Genomic DNA, 17,225 nt, shown 5'->3' with positions numbered 1-17,225 from the left:
AGCCACGCCGAGAGGCAGCAGTGGGAATCGCGGCCCGGAGAGGGCGTGCGGTAGAAACAAGCCCGGTGAAGACAGATGATGAAAATCACACACACCTGAGACGACGTATAGATGTACTCAGGGGTGTGAAGAAAATCACGCCCACAGTGAGGGAAGAAGAGGACTCTCGCCAGAGAAGTAGCACCGGTAAAAGAGCAAATTCCGGGGGACAGAAGTACTCCCTCTGCCATGCGTGACTCGCGGGGTGGTCTGAACAGCGGATTAGATGCTTGAGCAGAAAGGACGAATGAGCTTGAAGCCGGGGCGGGGAAACACCACCCTGTCCGGAAGGGGAGATGCTGGAGAGACCGCCGAGCCTGTGGACTCTGGGGACCGCATCCAGTGGCCTGAGGCGTCTGCAACCGCAGGCAAAGGAGAGAGCGAAGACCTCAGGCCGTCAGGAGGAAAAGGGACACACCGAGCGGAGAAAATAGGTGATGCGGCAGTGGCAGCAAAAGGCCCAAGTTTAACACCAAAGAACGCCTCACCCAGAGTTCCCGTTGTGGCTCAGTGGGTTACGGCCCCGACATCTCTGTGAGGGTGCAGATTCGATCCCTGGCCTCGCTCAGTGGGTCAGGGATCCAGGGTGGCTGTGGCAAGGGCTCAACTGCAGCTCCAGTTTGACCCCTGGCCTGGGAATTTCCACATGCCCCTGGTTTAACAGTTAAAGCGAGAGAGGAGTTCCCATCGTGGCGCAGCGGAAACGGATCTGACTAGGAACCATGAGGTTGCAGGTTCGATCCCTGGCCTCGCTTAGTGGCTTAAGGATCTGGCGTTGCCGTGAGCTGTGGTGTAGGTCGCACACCCGAGTGGCCAAAATCAGAGAGACCGGCTCTGCAGCAAGGCGAGCCTTTCTGTGGGAGGGGTGTGACATCGGCCGCTGGAAACAGGCTGGCAGCTCAAGGTGAGCCCCACACCTCATGGCCCAGTAACCCGCTGCGGGTTCTTATCCCAGGGGGCTCGCAGGTGCTCACAGCACCTCAATTCGCAGTAGCCTTGAGAGGTGAGCCACGTGCATCCCTGCGAAGAAACACTGGTCACGGTAACAGACTGCTGACCGCAGCCCAACAAGCCTCAGAAACACTGCCCTGTGTGCCCGAAACCAGGACGCTTTGCACGTGCGCCACCCGGGACGGGCAGGAGCCACCAGTGGCCGCAGGCCCCCCGCCCCGTGTTTGCCTGCGTGGGCAGGAGGCATGGGTTTCTGGGGTGACAGCAGTGTCTTGTATCTTGAGAGGTGGGTTTGTTCCATACCTCACCCAGGACATGAGCTGGGCCTTTATTCAGAAGACGTACATTTTACCCCAGTTTCTGTTTGAGGTCAGCTCCTGCCCGCCTTGGCAGCGCGGACTGTCGCGTCCTTGCCTGTCCCTCAGAAGACCAGAGACCGTGTGCAGTGGCAGGAACCCCTTGCTGTTGTATCACTCGAGGCCTTGGAACTGTGGGGCAGCAGGTCAGGTTGATGTCAGGACAGTGGCCAGCAGTCGGGTTCTGGTGCCGCCACGTGGGTACTGGCAGAGCGGGCAGGAAGCCTTATGCCCTGCGCACAATGCCCGTTGAAAGTTTGAATTTCTCAGGACAGCTCACGTTTCCAAAGGGGGCTCAAAAATAAGAATTATTTTAAGGATGTGAGAGTGGCTTCATAGGGGTCAACCGTCCTGCTGTCGTAAGAGGAAGCACTTTGGGCCGGATGCTGGGGACGCACAGGGCCGCTTCCCTGTGACCCCGCTGTTCAGAGGAAGTGGCCTTGGGGCCCTCCTTCCAGTTCTGTCCTTTGCTTCGAGATCTGGCCCACAGCTGGACCCTGGCTTCAGCAGCGTCGAATACCAGCGTCTCGAAGTCAAGTGCCCTCTTTATAAAAAGATGTATGCATTCGCTGAATGGGCCGGCCTTTGACCCTGGCCCCGAGCGGGACCCCGGCCCCGAGCTCTTCCACTGCCCTCCCCCCTGCTTTCTTGAGACTGTCCACGGGGACTCTGGGCCACTGGTTCTAGCGAACAAATGATCGCGGAGAACACCCGCCTAGTTTTGGCGCTTTTGGGTTTGTTCTTGGCCATGCTGGCAGCACGTGAACGTTCCTGGGCCGGGGACTGAACTTGCACCATCGCAGTGATCTGAGCCGCTGCGGTAACAACTTCAGATCCTTAACCCACTGCACAACAAGGGAACTCCCCAGTTTGGGTTTTCTTTTTAGGGTCACACCCGCGGCATATGGAAGTTCCCGGGCTAGGTGTTGGCTCAGAGCTGCAGCTGCCAGCCTACACCACAGCCATGGCAACTCCAGATCCTTAACCCGCTGAGCGAGGCCAAGGATCGAACCTGTGTCCTCATGGATGCTAGTGGGGTCTGTAAGCCCCTGGGCCACAGCAGGAACCCACATGAGTTGCCTCTTTCACTCGTGGGTTCACTTCCTGGCCTAAGGGCCCCTGTTATGCACGCGTTTGTACGTGTGTGTCCGTCTGTCCTCCGGAGCCTCTCATTCGGACCGTGTTCTCCCTGAGGGTGTGCGTGTGGCCCTGGCTCGTCCCTCTTCCCTGCAGCCTCAGGCTCCGCTGACTCGGGAACCCCTCTTCCCGTCGTCACGTGTCACGTCTGTGTCGGGGCTCAGTCCCCTGGCCCTGGTCCTGATGCTTGTGTGGGGAGAGAGGAGCACCGCGGTGTCAGCTGAACGTGTGCCCACGCGTCACCGCCCTGGGTGGTGCCCGGTGGGGGGTGCCCCTGGTGCCTCTGAGGATAGCGCAGGTTGGCACATGGCACCCAGCCGCCTCACTGCCTGAAGCCCCCTGAGCGCGTGTCAGAGGTGAGCGTCTGGCTGTGGTCGCGAGGGGTCCTCCCTTCCTCCCTCGACGACCCCGTGGCTGTGAGCGCACCCGCCCACCGCTGCTGCCCCCGCCACCCCCCGGCACACGCGTCTCAGTGCCACCTTTGCATCTGTGACTCGGACACACCCCAGCGCCCTGCCCTTCCCACCTGTGTTCCCAGATCAACATCGAGGACCTGGACGAGGGCCCGGTGGTCAACGGGGGCAGGACCGACTGTCCACTCACGGACACTGTGGCCTCGGGGAGCAAGAGGAGGCCCCAGGGCGGACGCACGGCGACCAAGCGGGATGGCAACGTGGCTGACAGGGCAGTGCCCCCCGAGCAGGTGAGGCCGCCTCACACACGGCGCCGTTGTCGGGGTTGCATTTGCTAACAGCCCAGCTGCCCCCGCTCTCCGCGGGAACCCTGATCAGATTGGCCTGAAGTCCTTCAGACGAGGGCGGCTGGCAGAGGGCCCCAGGCAGGGCCCGGGACAGTCTCCCTAGCACATGCTGGGGGGTCCGCTTCTGCCCGGGTGTCCGCTCTTCTTCGGGTCTGTGTCTGCGGCTCAGTCAATTGACCAGGGACCTTGGTGGACGCAGTATGAAGGGACATGCAGGCCACTCGGGGTCGGGTATGTGTCCGAGCAGCACGGCACAGAGAGGGCCCCTCCGGGAGGCCTCGTTCCTTCACCCAGCACGTGCCCACTGCGAGCCTGTGGGGCTCAGAGGGTGACACAGACCTGCACTGACCCAGGCGGGGGCACTTCCCTGAACAGCTGAGTGAGGCGGGGGGCGGGAGGGAGGGAGGGGTCCACGCAGAGACAGGGGAGCGCAGAGGGCAGGTGGCGGGTGGCCCGGCACCCACAGGGAGACCAGCGAGGAGGGAGTGGCCGGGACATTCAGAAAGGGGGCGGCAGCCCGTCCCTCTGCAGCTGCGCTCGTCCTCAGGGTCTGGGAGGTGATCCGCTCCCATGGGCTGAAATGTGCTTCCTTTGTTAGTCTAGTGCGAGCGGCAAACTCCGCAAGAAGAAAAGGAAACAGAAAAACAAGAAGAACGCTGCCGGAGAAACGTCGGTATGTGCTCCCGGCAGATTTCCTCTCTCTTCTCTTTTTTGTCTTTTCAGGGCCGCACCTGCAGCACATGGAGGTGCCCAGGCTAGGAGTCCACTCAGAGCTACAGCTTCCAGCCTGCACCACCGCCACAGCAACATGAGGTCCGAGCCGCGTCTGCGCCCTACGCCACAGCTCAAGGAACGCCGGATCCTTAACCCACTTCGTGAGGCCAGGGATCGAACCTGTGTCCTTATGGATCCCGGTTGGTTGGTTAACCACTGAGCCAGGAGGGGAACCTCCCCTCCTCTGTTCTTTCCCGGCTGTTCTCAAGGGGCTGTTGAAAACAGTTCTTTGTTTTTCGTTTTTGGTTTTTCGGTTCTGGGTGGTTGACAGTGTCCTGTCAGTTCTCTGCTGTGCCGCAGAGTGGCCCAGTCGCGCGCACACATCCTCTTCCTCACGTTACCCTGCGTCCTGCTCCATCCTAAGGGCGAGACTCGGTTCGCTGGGCTGCACAGCGGGGTCTCACCGCTTCTCCAGATCCCGGTCCATCCCTCTCCGCCTCCCTCCCCTGAAAACAGCTCGTCTTCAATTTTACATTTTATTCGACTTTGTCAGAAGCCAGGGGAGCGTCCCAGATTATTTACCTCCTGGACCTTGCGGGGGAGGGCCCCACTCTGGTTGCCACTTTCTGGCAAACTTCGGGAATGCGGCTCCTCCGACCCCAGAGCAGGACTGACTCCCATCTGTGACTCTGAGCCTCCTCTCAGAAGCGCCTCTCCTTTTGTCCCCTGCGTGAGCGGGACGTGGTGTTTGGATTGTACCTTCTCTCAGGAATGAAACAGAGTAATACTTGTTCTTTGTACAAATAAGTTACTTTCCCTAATACCAAAACCAGAGAGAGATGCACTCAAAAAGAAAATCGTAGGCCAGTGTCTTTGATGAGTACAGACGCAGAAATGCTCAGCAAAGGTTTCGCCAGCTGAGTCCAGCAACACACAAAAAAGACCACACACCACGACCAAGGGGAATGTATCCCAAGTTCACAAGGATGGCTCAGCATACGCATCAATCGGCGTCACACGCCGCGTTAACAAGAGAAAGGCCGAAACCACACGGTCATCTCAGTAGGGCAGACAAGTGACAAAATCCAACCTCCATGCACTAGAGAAGCTCTGACGGAAGTGGGGGTAGAGGGAACGCACCTTAACATAGCAAGTCATTATGGAGTGCCCGTCGGGGCACAGCAGAAACAAATCCGACGAGCATCCATGAGGACGCGGGTTTGACCCCTGGCCTCACTTAGGGGGTTCATAATCCAGCCTTGGTCATAGACGTGGCTCGGATCCAGTGTGGCTGTGTCTGTGGTGTAGGCCAGCAGCTACAGCTCCCATTTGACCTCCCTAACCTGGGAACCTCCATAGGCCACGGGTGTGGCCCTAAAAAGCTAAAAAACCTTAAAAATAAAGTCAGTCCCCCCAAAATTAAATACCTAGGAATAAACCTGGCCAAGGAGGTCAGACTTAGATGCTGAGAACTCTGAAGTGTCAATCAAGGAAATTAAAGAGGATTCCAGGAAACGGGAAGATGGCCTGAATTAACGTTGCTGGAGAGGCCCTGCCGCCCAAGCCAGTCCGCAGACTCAGCGCCGTCCCTGTCGCTTCACCCAGGACGTTTTTCGCAGAAGTAGAACAAACGATCCAAAGCCTCACGTGGACCCGTGTCAGACCCAGAGCTGCCGAGTTGCAGAGGCGGTCACGTTGCCCTTGGCCGGTGCCTCACCCCGAGTGACGCGCCTGCCGTTGGGGGTCTTGCAGGAGGACGGGCTGGAGGACATCGGCCGCATCCTGGAGAGGATCGAGGACGGCAGCGGCTCCCGCCGCCCGGGCCCGCCCCCGCTGAGCTCCAGGAAGCACGTGCTGTACGTGGAGCACAGGTGCGCAGTCCCTCCCCAGCCCGGTGCCCGCGCCGGCCTGCGCTCAGGTCCCCCGTCCCCTGGGTGCGTTATCCATCCCGTGGTCTTGGGGTGCTCGATGAGCTCCTGTCCCCCCCGCAGTCCCTGCCAGCTTCCTTCCTGAGTAGTGACGACCCCTCCATCTTGGCCCCAGGCTCGCGTTGCTCTGACTCGGCTGGACACGTGCCGGTGGCAGCCATTCTCCGCCCCTGGCCGGGCAGCGCGGAGGAAGCAGGCTGCACGCTGCCAGGACGGGCAGCGTGGCGCTCTTCCCTGCTGGGCTTTCTTTCTCTGGCTTTCTTAGACTCCCAGGATGGTTGTAAAGCTCAGCTTCGTTTTCTCTGTCCACCTTTCAATTCTGCAGACACTTGAATCCGGACACAGAACTGAAGAGGTACTTCGGTGCCCGGGCTGTCCTGGGGGAGCAGAGGTGAGAAGCCCCGACTGTGCACGGCGAGGGCGGGTGCGTGGGCCCGAGGGGCTGGGGGCCTCGTCCTGACCCGCTCACTCCACGAGCCTGCACACGCAGGGCTCGTTTCTCCAGGCTTCCCAGTTTGAGCTTCGGGTGCTGCTGTCTCCGCCGGACCCATCCTTGCTTCTCATGCATGGAGTTTGGGTTTTTAGCTGGATGCGACCTTTGTCCCTGTGGCCTTTGGTGGCTGATGTCCTTCTGTGGGCAGAGAGCCCCCAGAGCGTGGGCCTTCCCATGGCGGAGGCTGTCCCAGCCCAGCCCCAGGTGTGGGAGCCCTCCCTTGGCAGGAACTTTCTCTTTCCAAGTACGTATTTTTTCTGGTTATGGGGCTAAATGCTTATTAAAAAAAGAACTGCTTATTCAAGCAGCTCAGAGTTGCCTCCTTTGACCCCCCCCTCCATGAAAGGTAATCATTCACGGCTGTTTGCTACGTGTCCCGGGCCCCTTGTGCCCTGGACAGTAGTGCCCTGCCATGTCCCATGTGCCCGGTTCTGCAGGGCTGAGTCCTGAGTGCCAGGGAGGAGGGGCAGGGGGCACGCTCACCCCAGGGCCCAGGTGTCAGGGTGCGTGTGGCCGCAGCCCCTGCACCTGCCGCACTTGGCACGGTGGTGCCCCAGGCGTGGTGCCCCCACTGTGCCCACGTCTGTGTGTTGTTTCTTCCTCGGAGCCCCAGTAGGTGTGGGAGGCCTTGAGGTGTCATGATACGAAGACAAGAAGTCTCGATGCTGGGACTTTGGTTACGAGTAAGGCTGAGGGTTTCTTCTCGTCACGTTCCCTGTGTTTCTGGGTTTGCGTTATAATTTGCTTTTATTTTTAGTGTTGAGTTCAAGGGCCTCCGACTTGGTCTTTTTGGAGTATTGCTCACCTGGGTTGCCCGGGGCTGGCCCTGCTCACCCTTGCTTCCTTTTTGCATCTGCCTGGTCTCCCTGGCATCTCACCTGGCTGCCTGGTGCTGTTTCTGGGCACTTCATAGTGACTACTAGTCATTCGTTAAAAATAATTGCTTTTTTTTTTTTTTTTTTTTTTCTCCCCCTCAATTTTGGCTTCCCCAGGCATATGGGGCTCCCGGGCCGGGGATCACATCTGAACTGTGGTTGCCACCTAAGCCACAGCCGCAGCAACTCCAGATCCTTAACCCCGTGTGCGGAGCCGGGGATTGAACCTGTGTTCCAGCACTCCCAAGACACCACCAATGCTCTTGTGCCACAGTGGGAACTCCTGCACTTCTAATTTGTTATGTTTATTTCTTTAAAAACTTGGAGTTCCCGTCGTGGCGCAGTGGTTAATGAATCTGACTAGGAACCATGAGGTTGCAGGTTCGATCCCTGGCCTTGCTCAGTGGGTTAAGGATCCGGTGTTGCTGTGAGCTGTGGCATAGGTTGCAGACACAGCTCGGATCCCGTGTTGCTGTGGCTCTGGCGTAGGCCAGCGGCTGTGGCTCTGATTAGACCCCCAGCCTGGGAACCTCCATATGCTGCGGGAGCGGCCCAAGAAATGGCAAAAAGACAGAAACAAAACTTATGTCCTCCCCACGGGCTTCCTTGTCCCCTTGCCCTGCTCCTAAGACACGGAGACGCTGTGTCTCTTTGTGATACGTCTGGTGGTCGTCTTGAGATCTCCCCTCTGGACTGTCCCTGCCGCCTGGTTCACCCTTCCCTCTGTCTGTTTCTGGTGTCCCGCCGGTGTCTGCTCTCGCGGGCGCCCACCACCCAGCTCGCTGCAGGGCCGAACCTTCCCTGGGACCCCGTGGGCGAGGGCCGTTCCGAGCAGCCTGTTCTCCTTCTCACACCAGTTATCCCAGGTCAGCTGCAGGCTGCTTTCCTTCCAATTTTGGCCATGCTTTTCTTGAGCCTTTTTTTTCTCCTGCAGTTTCCAGCGTTCTTGTTGGAAGAAAAACACATGTTTTCTAATCCCATTCCTAACAAAATCTAGATTCTTACTCATTGTTCTTCGTGAAATAGTTCAGATTACAAAAAAAAAAGCCTACAGAGCAGTACATGCAGGTCCACTTGGCTGCTGCTCAGCTTGAGAAGTAAAGCAGCAAGCGGCAGCGCAGACGACAGTGTGTGACCACAGGTTAGGGGACCCCGGATGAGTGCGCTCGGGCCCCTGCCCAGTGCACTCTGTCTGGCCGGCTTGCTTGCGGAAGTGTGTCGGTCTCGGGGTACCGAGGCCCCTGTCTCGTCACTCTCACGGGCCCCCTTTGCCAAGCGGCTGGCGGTGTTAGTGGGCCCCCGAGAGGGCCGTGGAGGAGGCCCCTCTGCTCTGCAGCGAGCTCTCAGCCTCCACGTCTCCAGTTACGGGTCTGACCTTCGTGGGGGTTTGGTTTGGGTTTTGGGGGAAGTTGGTTTTTTTTTTTTTTTTTTTTTTTTTTTTTTTTTTTTTTTTTGTCTTTTGTCTTTTTTTGTCTTTTGTTGTTGTTGTTGTTGTTGTTGCTATTTCTTGGGCCGCTCCCGCGGCATATGGAGGTTCCCAGGCTAGGGGTTGAATCGGAGCTGTAGCCACCGGCCTACACCAGAGCCACAGCAACGCAGGATCCGAGCCGCGTCTGCAACCTACACCACAGCTCACGGCAACGCCGGATCGTTAACCCACTGAGCAAGGGCAGGGATCGAACCCGCGACCTCATGGTTCCTAGTCGGATTCGTTAACCACTGCGCCACGACGGGAACTCCGGTTTTTTTGGTTTTTTACCTTTTCTGCCACTTCGCTGGGCTCTGGGTCCCATTTCCTCTTCCTGAAGCTGTCGGGTTGCTGGCGTCTCGGTCTGCAGCCTCGGCCTGCGTCTCGGCGGCCAGCTCCCGCTCTTTGCCTCTGTCTCTGTCTTGCTCGTGGGAGTGTAGCTTCCACCGTCTTCCCTGCGGAGGTCCAGCCGCAGAGGTAACCGTCACCGTTCTCCCCAGGCCGCGGCAGAGGCAGCGCGTGTACCCCAAGTCTTCGTGGCTGACCACCCCCAAGAGCACGTGGCCGCGCTACAGCAAACCAGGTGAGGGCGTGGGGCCGGCCTCCGCGCAGAGCCCCAGCCCGGCAGCAGCTCCGGCGGAGCCCGTGTCTGGGCACAGGCCCTCGCCCACCGTGCGTTTCCTCGGGCTTGTTTTAATCAGCTCTTTTCTACTTTGCCCTTTGGACTGCATCCCGTGCTATAGCAAGCAGTCAAGGGTTTTACAGTGGCATTTTAGATTTTGTTGCAAACCAGTGAGCACGCATCATTTAAGGAGCCACTTAAGGAAAAGAGCCCTGCGAAAGGTTGGGGTGTGGGGGAAGGCCCTGCGGGGTAGCGTGGAGGACCCTGGGCCCTGTGCTTGGGTGGCTGCTTGTCCCCCTGGTCATTCACCCCCCGTTCCCGGCAGCGGGACTGGCTGCCCTGGGGCCCTGCAGGGCTGCCCTCGGTGGGGCCTTTGAGAGCGTGTGGTGAGGGCGTCCTGGAGCCCTGGTCTGTTTCACGGGCGTCCCACCCAGAGTCAGCAGCAGGAGTGGACAGGACGGGCGCCTAGTCGAGGGTTGGCCGTGGCCGCCTCCTGCTAGGCCACCTGGGTTTCTGCTCTAAGCAGCCAGTGGTTGGGCTCCCCCAGATGGGGTGGCGGGAGGTGGGCTGTGCCTGGGACGTGGGTGCTCGGACCCCGCTCGGGGGTGGTGGGAGCGGGGGACGATTACAGGGAGAGTATGGACAGGGGACTGGGTGTCGCTGGTGGCGCCCTGACCCGGGGCCCCCCCAGGTCTGTCCATGCGGCTGCTGGAGTCCAAGAAGGGCCGCTCCTGCTTTGCCTTCGAGCACAACGAGGAGTACCAGCAAACGCAGCACAAGTTCCTGGCCGCGGTGGAGTCCATGGAGCCCAACAACATTGTGGTGCGCACGCACCCCGGGGTGGGGGTGGGGAGGGCCGAGCGCCCCCGGGGTGGGGGAGGGGCACGCACACCCCGGGGTGGGGGAGGGGGTGGGGAGGCGGCGTGGCGGCCCCGGGGGCGCGGCCCGCAGCTTGTGTCTTGCTCTGCCTCGTAGGTTCTGCTGCAGACGAGCCCCTATCACGTGGATTCGCTCCTGCAGCTCAGCGATGCCTGCCGCTTTCAGGAGGACCAGGAGATGGCCCGGGACCTTGTAGGTGAGACCCGTGGGCAGCCCAGGCGCAGCGGGCGGGGGGACACTCGCCAGGGGTCTGCTGAACAAGAGCCCTACTGAGGTAGCGCTCGCGTGCGGTGAGACTCGCCCTTTGCGCGTGTGCCGTTCATGGCGTCTGGTGTCTGCAGAGTGGCACGGCCTCATCCCCGTGGGTTCTGGGTCATTTCCAGCTCTGCCAAGAGGAACCCTGACGGAGCAGCTGTCCCCTCCCCTCCCCCAGTCCCTGACAGGCACGTCTGCTCTGTGTTCTGGACTTTCCTGTGATGGAAGCCTGGAACCGTCCCTCTGCAGTTGCAGTCCCTTCCGCAGTGTCCTCAGGCACTGCTGCGGGGCCAGTGTGTCAGCGCCTGCCCCTTTTGTGATGGCTGATGCCCTGGGTGTGGCCGCTTCCACCCTCGGCCTTGTGGGTGCTTGTGGGTTTCCAGGAAGTGTGTGCCCATCTGGTTGGAGGACCTGCAGAGGCAGCCGTGAGCCCCAGGGCACGGCCCTGCCTGTCGCTTTCCAAATCCTGGTTTCCTGGCCCCCTCCCTTCTGAAGCCTTCCTGGTTGTGAGCGAGAAGGGTGGGTGTGCCGCCCCGCGTGGTCACTGACGCCCCCCCCTCCACCCGTGTCCCTGCAGAGCGTGCGCTGCACAGCATGGAGTGTGCCTTCCACCCCCTGTTCAGCCTCACCAGCGGGACCTGCCGGCTGGACTACCGCAGGCCTGAGAACAGGTGAGCCGGCCGCCCGCGGGCCTTCAGCGGCCGGCACTGCCTCCTTTCACCGTCACAGGTGCAACACAGGAGGGCCGCTGTGGAGGCAGCGGGGTCAGATGGCACGGGGCTGGGTCCCCGGGCATCTCGATGTGTTTGAAGCTGGAGTGTAAGAGGCTGGGCTGGAGGTGGACATGCCACCTGGCCGGGGGTTAAACTTGTCCAGGTGAGGAGGGAGCCTCACGGGCTACTTCACCAGGAGGGACCCTGTAATTGTGCCTCCTTATGTGTCTGGACTCCAGAATCTGCAGCCCGCGAGGTTGGGATGCTCCGGATGCTCTGCCGTGGGCGTGCACGCGTGTGTGCTGGTCCCTAAGTCAGCAGCTGGATGAGCCCGTCCTCTTCCTAGTGTTGTAGGTGGCGCTGCCACATGGGCCCTGCCGCCTGGGGCCTGCTCCCACCAGCGCAGACCTCCCGGCGGGCCCCTCTGCCTGGTCTTCAGGGCCCTGCAAGGGTGGCCATGCTCTCTGTCCGGGGTGTCTTCACTTTCCTGTCACCTCCACCACCCGTGGTCATGCCCATCGCAGGCTGTCTTCCCCACCCGGGGGCTCCCTGGGCCTCAGGGCACGGCGACTCCTCTGCACACGTCGTCTGCCTCGTGTGCTGGACCTCAGTTTCCTCTCCTGCTTTAGCTTGTCGTCCAGTTAAGTCCTCAGCTCTTGGAGATGCTCTGAAGGACTAGTGTTTCAGGCCTTCACAGGGCTGCGCTGTTGACAAAGTGACGGCGCGCTAGGGTTGCCAATCACAAACCTTTGTGGTCCAGCCGTTGTTGGGCTTGAGGGTAGACGAGGGTAGTTACAGGAGAAGATTTTGAACTCCCTTCCCTTAAATGGAACTCCATTCCCTGGGGTGGAATGCAGGTTGACGTTCTCACTGACAGATGAGTGTGGTTTTCTGTCCGTGGATGCACATGTGACTGCAAACAACAAGCAGAGTCACCTTCTCTGCAGACGCGGGATGCTGGCGAACATCCACGCCGATTAGGCCACACGGGAAATGCCAGCGGAGCCGGCGGGCAGAGGGTGGACGCAGTGCCAGACGAGGCGCTGGGCGACGTGGCTGCTCTGCCGCCTGCGGCGCCTCGTTCACGAGGAACTGTCTTGGGTCTAGGAGCTTCTACCTGGCCCTCTACAAGCAGATGACCTTCCTGGAGAAGCGGGGCTGCCCACGCACGGCGCTTGAGTACTGCAAGCTCATCCTCAGGTAGGGGCCCCGCTGCCACTCCTCGCGGGCCGAGGGCGTTCCGCCCGCACCGGCCCACTCTGGGTTCTGTCTCCCTCCGCCCGCCCTGCTCTCCCTGCTGCCCCCGGAAGCCTGGAGCCAGACGAGGACCCGCTCTGCATGTTGCTGCTGGTCGACCATCTGGCCTTGCGGGCGCGGAGCTACGAGTACCTGATCCGCCTCTTTCAGGAGTGGGAGGTGGGTGTGCCCCGTCCGCCGGGCCGTGGCGCTGCAGGGGGTCATCCTGGGGCGCCAGGCAGGCTGTGGCACCGCGGGGGCGGGTCCGCCGCCGGGGGTCTGGACCACCTGCTTACCTGTGAGCGCAGGCACTGGGAGCAGGCCGCAGGTAGGGAGGCCGTCGCAGCCGGAGCCCCGTGTGCACTGGGACCTGTGGGGTCGGAGACCAGGCACGAGAAAGAACAAACCGTCTCTTGAAAAAGCCTGGTGGTGGTGGTGTGCCTACACGGCGCCCCTTTCGCGTGGTTGCTGGAAACTGAAACGGACAGTTGTGCTCCTGCTGAGCGGCCCCTGCCTGCTTGGGGTCGCTTGTAGCTGGCAGTGGGCGACGCCCGCGTTTCGTGCTGTTTCTGTGCGTGAGTGTTTTCACAGCAGCTGTTCGTGGGTAACGGGAGGTTAACCGTGTCAGTGGCTCTGGCCACGCCGAGCGAGGGTCTGGTTTACTGATGCTCCTCGGGGTCGCAAGACACTGCTGCAGGGCGCCCACGCGGCGCTGGCCCGAGGGTTTCGAAGCTCAGGCGGACCGGGACCCCCCCCCTAAGGGAGACCGACTGCCGCGCCCACGGGGCGGGGGCGAGGGCCGTGTGGGGTCTCCCTGAGCCCCACCCCTGGAGGTGGCCCGAGTCCGCACGCCCCTGGGTCCTTGTGTCTGCCTTTCTCCGCAGAGAAAGCCCGGGCTTCCTCTCCGCGGGCGCGGCATGCGGGGGACACGCAGGCTCCCGCGTCCTTTGCCTGTCGCTTCACCGCCGCCAAGGCCTGGACTCCTTCTTCCCTCGTAGGCCCATCGGAACCTGTCTCAGCTCCCAAATTTTGCCTTCTCCGTGCCGCTGGCGTACTTCCTGCTGAGTCAGCAGGCGGAGCTCCCCGAGCAGGAGCTGAGCTCGGCGAGGGAGCAGGCCTCGGTCCTGGTCCAGCAGGCCCTCCTCATGTTCCCCGGAGGTGGGTGCGCCCCGGGCCCACGGAAGGCTGCCCCCCACCCCCAGCGGGCTCCAGACGCGCCGCTGACTCTGGAGACGAGCAGTGACTCTGCTCTTGGGGTGCGCGCTTTAGTGTCTCCAGATGCTGACAGAAGCATTTTCTGGGGAGAGGAACATGGGCTGGGCCTGAGGAAACGGGGCCGGTAGGTCCGCCTCGGCAGAGGGCCAAGGACCTCAGAGACAGCTTGTCCTGGGGCCTCCCGCACCGCCTGCCCGCTTCACTGGGCCCCTAAAGCTGGCGGATGTGGACCAGAAGAAGGCCTGCAGCTCCTGTCCTGAGCGAGGGTCCTTGGCGGGGCTGGGGGTCCTTGGACACGGGCAGCTCCGCAAGGCCATGGGCCAGGGCCAGGATGTGCGGGGGTGCGCCTGGGCACTCAAGGCACCCCTCCACCCCACCCCTAGTGGGCCTGCCTGTGGGCGGCCATGGCGGGGTCAGGCCATAACCTCAGGGCACCCTCGGTCCGGCTATACCCACTCGGGCGCAGCCTGGCCCATCTGAGAGGAGCTGACGAGGTGTTTGGGGTTGAGGCGAGGCCCCGACTGGTGTGAGTGTCCGCGGGTGGGTCCGGGGGGCCCGTGCACAGCAGAGCTGCGTCCAGTGGAGTGGCAGGGCTGCTCAGCGACCTGGAGCCCAGTCCCTCGTCCAGGAAGCCTCTCGTGGGGCGCATGGTCTCTGGATTAGAACGTGCTCGAGCGGCCGCTCCTGCGCAGGGCTGGTGGGCGGACTAGCCCTCCCCAGGGGCAGCCGCCTTCCCGGGCGGCCTCAGCACCTGCCTGCCTCCCGCAGTTCTCATGCCTCTGCTCGAGTACTGCAGCGTGCGGCCCGACGCCGCCGTGGCCAGCCACCGCTTCTTTGGGCCCGACGCGGAGATAAGGTAGGACCGGAGGACATCTCGGGGCGGGGGGCGGGGAGGAGAAGGGCCCACAGGCTCGGCTTCTCATTCAAAAAAGGGAAGCAAAGGGTCTGATGTGGGAGCCAGCAGCTGCCTGAGACCCTGTCAGCAGCCAGGACAGCTCCCCCAGTACCTGCGCACACGCGTGTGTGCTCGTATTTACACGTTTACCAAGGAACGCGCCCCTGCTCAGGACCCTGTACAGAAGCAGACACCCGTGTGCCCCACCCCTGCGGTCCGTCCCGTCACGGGGCAGGCCCTGGCCACCCCCCAGTGCCCGCTGCTGTGGAGCCTGGGCCCGTGGTGTCTCACAGGCCCCCTGCCCCGCAGTCAGCCCCCGGCCCTGAGCCAGCTGGTGAGCCTGTACCTCGGGAGGTCGCACTTTCTCTGGAAGGAGCCGGCCACCATGAGCTGGCTGGAGGAGAACGTCCGGAAGGTGCTGCAGGCGGTGGACGCCGGGGACCCCGCAGTGGAGGCCTGCGAGAGCAGGTGAGCCGGGGCCGGGCCGTCCGCCACCTTGTCGCTGGGGGTGGAGCCGGGCCGCGGGCCTCCGTCCACGCGCTGCCCCTTGTCCTCCCGGGCCCTAGGCGCAAGGTGCTGTACCAGCGCGCGCCCAGAAACATCCACCGCCACGTGGTTCTCTCCGAGATTAAGGAAGCTGTGGCCGCCCTGCCTCCGGTAAGGCCAGCCGGTCACACGTGGGCCGTTCTGCCTGCAGCCCTGCCCTTCGGGTGGGGGTCACGTGGGGGGCCCTTCACTTGCAGACACTTGGCTTTCCACGACCTGGGGGGCTCGGAGCAGTGCCCCTCGGCAGCCCTGAGAGAGACGGCCATCGTGGATGGAAGGCCCATGATACCCACGCGCCCCCGGGCTCACAGGAGGCCTCCGGGCAGGGCAAGCCTCCTGGTGGAGGAAGCGTTGTCCTGCCGCTCACCCCGGGTTTCCAGCACGCTGAGCCCAGGCTCGCAGACAAGGCCACTCTGCCAAACTGCGGGTCCCGGGGGGAGGTCCGTCCAGGGCGGAGGGGCTCAGGGCCCCTCTCTGTTCTCTGCCCCTTTCCGAAGGATGTGACCACACAGTCCGTGCTGGGCTTCGACCCCCTGCCTCCCCTGGACACCATCTACTCCTACGTCAGGCCGGAGAGGTACCTCCCGCCTTGTCCTTGGCTCGCAGCTCTGCGGTCAGTGCCGGGGTGGGAGGGTCTTGCTGCCTTAGACTCAGAAGCAAGGAGCTCAGACCCGGGCCTCCGAGTGTCGGGGGTCCCTGTCAGCTTCTGCGAGCTGCGCTTCTCCACTTGAGGGCAAGGTCATGCCTCTGTCAGGTTGTGGAGGTTCAGCGGGAGCAAAAGTCAGAATCCCGCTCTGTGCGGGGGGCAGGGGGGCAGGGGGCAGTGCAGGGGAGACGGGGGTTAAGGAGAATCTAGGAGGAAGGAGAGTCTGAGCTGCGGGAAGAGGCCGTCGGGGAGGAAGGGCTGGCGAGCCTCGGCAGGCCCTGCTGCAGGTGTCCCAGTGGGAGCCTCCGCTGTGCCCAGGCCCCGTCTGGGGGAGGGTGACCGGCACATCCCAGGCGAGGGAAGAGGACCCCGGGCCCGGCCGGGGAGTGCTGCAGGCTGCCTTCGGAATCGGGTTGTGGGAGGGCTGCTTTTTGTCCTTTCCTTCTTGCCTTTAAAGTTGAGAAATCGCTTTGCTTTAAGCCCGTGTCACAGAGTCCCCATCTCCAGACCTCAGGCGGCTGTGTTTTGTAGAATTAGGTCTTCTTTGTCCAGTGAATTATACGGCAAAAACCAGGGCGCACATTCGTAAGGAAATCAGTCGTTTCCTGTTAGATTCTCCCATGTGACAAAAAGTACCCTTAGTATCAGCGGGTTCAAGACACAGCTGACACCGGGCCGGGCGTGGTTGCAGTGAGGACCGCTGGGTGCCTGCCTCGACGTCCAGGGGGCACCCTGTGACACGTGCTTTGAAACCACCGCTTCTCCTAAGAGCAAGCGCGGCTGGGCCGCAGCAGCCGCCCCTTGGCTCCGGCTCCGGCTCCGCCCTGCCCGCCGCTGCGCCGGGCTGCCCTCCTCTCCCCATGGCGCGGGGAGCAGCCTGTCAGCCGGGCTTCACCCCCCGATCCCCTGGCTCTTGCAGGCTCAGCCCCGTCAGCCACGGAAACACCATCGCCCTCTTCTTTCGCTCGCTGTTGCCAAACTACACCATGGAGGTGCGTGGAGCTGGTCCCGGCCGCCCCGCCGCCTGGGCTCAGGCACGTCCCGTCGGAGCCTAGCACGTGGGGGGGGCCGGCCGGCTCGGGAAGCTGGCACTCCGCGCCTGGCGGCCGCCCGGCTTCCAAACCGTGTGTCCGGCCCCGGGGCGGCTGGGCGGGCGCGCTGTGCCGAACAGCCCTCGCTCAGCCGGGTCTCCTTGCCGCAGGGGGAGAGGCCGGACGACGGCGGGGCCGGGGGTCTGAACCCCGACCAGGGCCTCAACAGGCTGATGCTGGCCGTGCGGGACATGATGGCCAATTTCCACTTCCGCGACCTGGAGGTGCCGCCGGAGGACAACCCCGAGGGCGACGGGGAGTGGGACTGAGGGCTGCGACCCGCGCCTGCCGCGCGATGCCGCTCTTGCCTCCGTCTGGTCAGGGTTGGCCGGGTCGCGGCCGTGGAAGCGCTGACCTGTCCGCCTGCCTCTGCTGTTTCTCCTATAAACGTGAACGGGTTACGCTC

At 62.3% G+C, this 17,225-nt stretch overlaps 1 protein-coding gene across 8 annotated transcripts in view; it reads left to right on the top strand.

Moving 5' to 3' along the window:
* Positions 1–17,225, top strand: part of TCF25 (transcription factor 25) — a 23,051-nt gene extending 5,826 nt beyond the window's left edge. Inside the window, exons 2-18 of one of the 8 annotated variants that reach the window (XR_014805214.1) lie at positions 3,022–3,186; positions 3,842–3,916; positions 5,710–5,828; positions 6,211–6,276; positions 9,222–9,304; positions 10,035–10,165; positions 10,319–10,418; positions 11,055–11,148; positions 12,138–12,390; positions 12,501–12,606; positions 13,425–13,584; positions 14,410–14,497; positions 14,846–15,004; positions 15,103–15,193; positions 15,580–15,659; positions 16,648–16,720; positions 16,930–17,225. Coding sequence is in view for 3 of the 8 variants with exons in the window: in XM_021097022.2 (XP_020952681.1) it covers positions 3,022–3,186; positions 3,842–3,916; positions 5,710–5,828; positions 6,211–6,276; positions 9,222–9,304; positions 10,035–10,165; positions 10,319–10,418; positions 11,055–11,148; positions 12,298–12,390; positions 12,501–12,606; positions 13,425–13,584; positions 14,410–14,497; positions 14,846–15,004; positions 15,103–15,193; positions 15,580–15,659; positions 16,648–16,762; positions 16,930–17,088 (1,884 nt within the window). In the remaining 5 variants the exon portion in view is untranslated. Of the gene's footprint in view, positions 1–3,021; positions 3,187–3,841; positions 3,917–5,709; positions 5,829–6,210; positions 6,277–9,221; positions 9,305–10,034; positions 10,166–10,318; positions 10,419–11,054; positions 11,149–12,137; positions 12,391–12,500; positions 12,607–13,424; positions 13,585–14,409; positions 14,498–14,845; positions 15,005–15,102; positions 15,660–16,647; positions 16,763–16,929 lie in introns of those variants that run through there. The other 7 variants (XR_014805215.1, XM_021097023.2, XM_021097022.2 and 4 more) reach the window with 7 other exon arrangements.

This window comes from Sus scrofa, chromosome 6 (assembly GCF_054392235.1).
Source record: "Sus scrofa isolate SSC_HxYL_T2T_F1_AM1 chromosome 6, Sscrofa_HxYL_maternal_Yorkshire_Landrace_v2.0, whole genome shotgun sequence".
Lineage (NCBI taxonomy): Eukaryota > Metazoa > Chordata > Mammalia > Artiodactyla > Suidae > Sus > Sus scrofa.
Note: the sequence above shows the minus strand (reverse complement) of the source record. Positions and strands in the feature narration are given on the sequence as shown.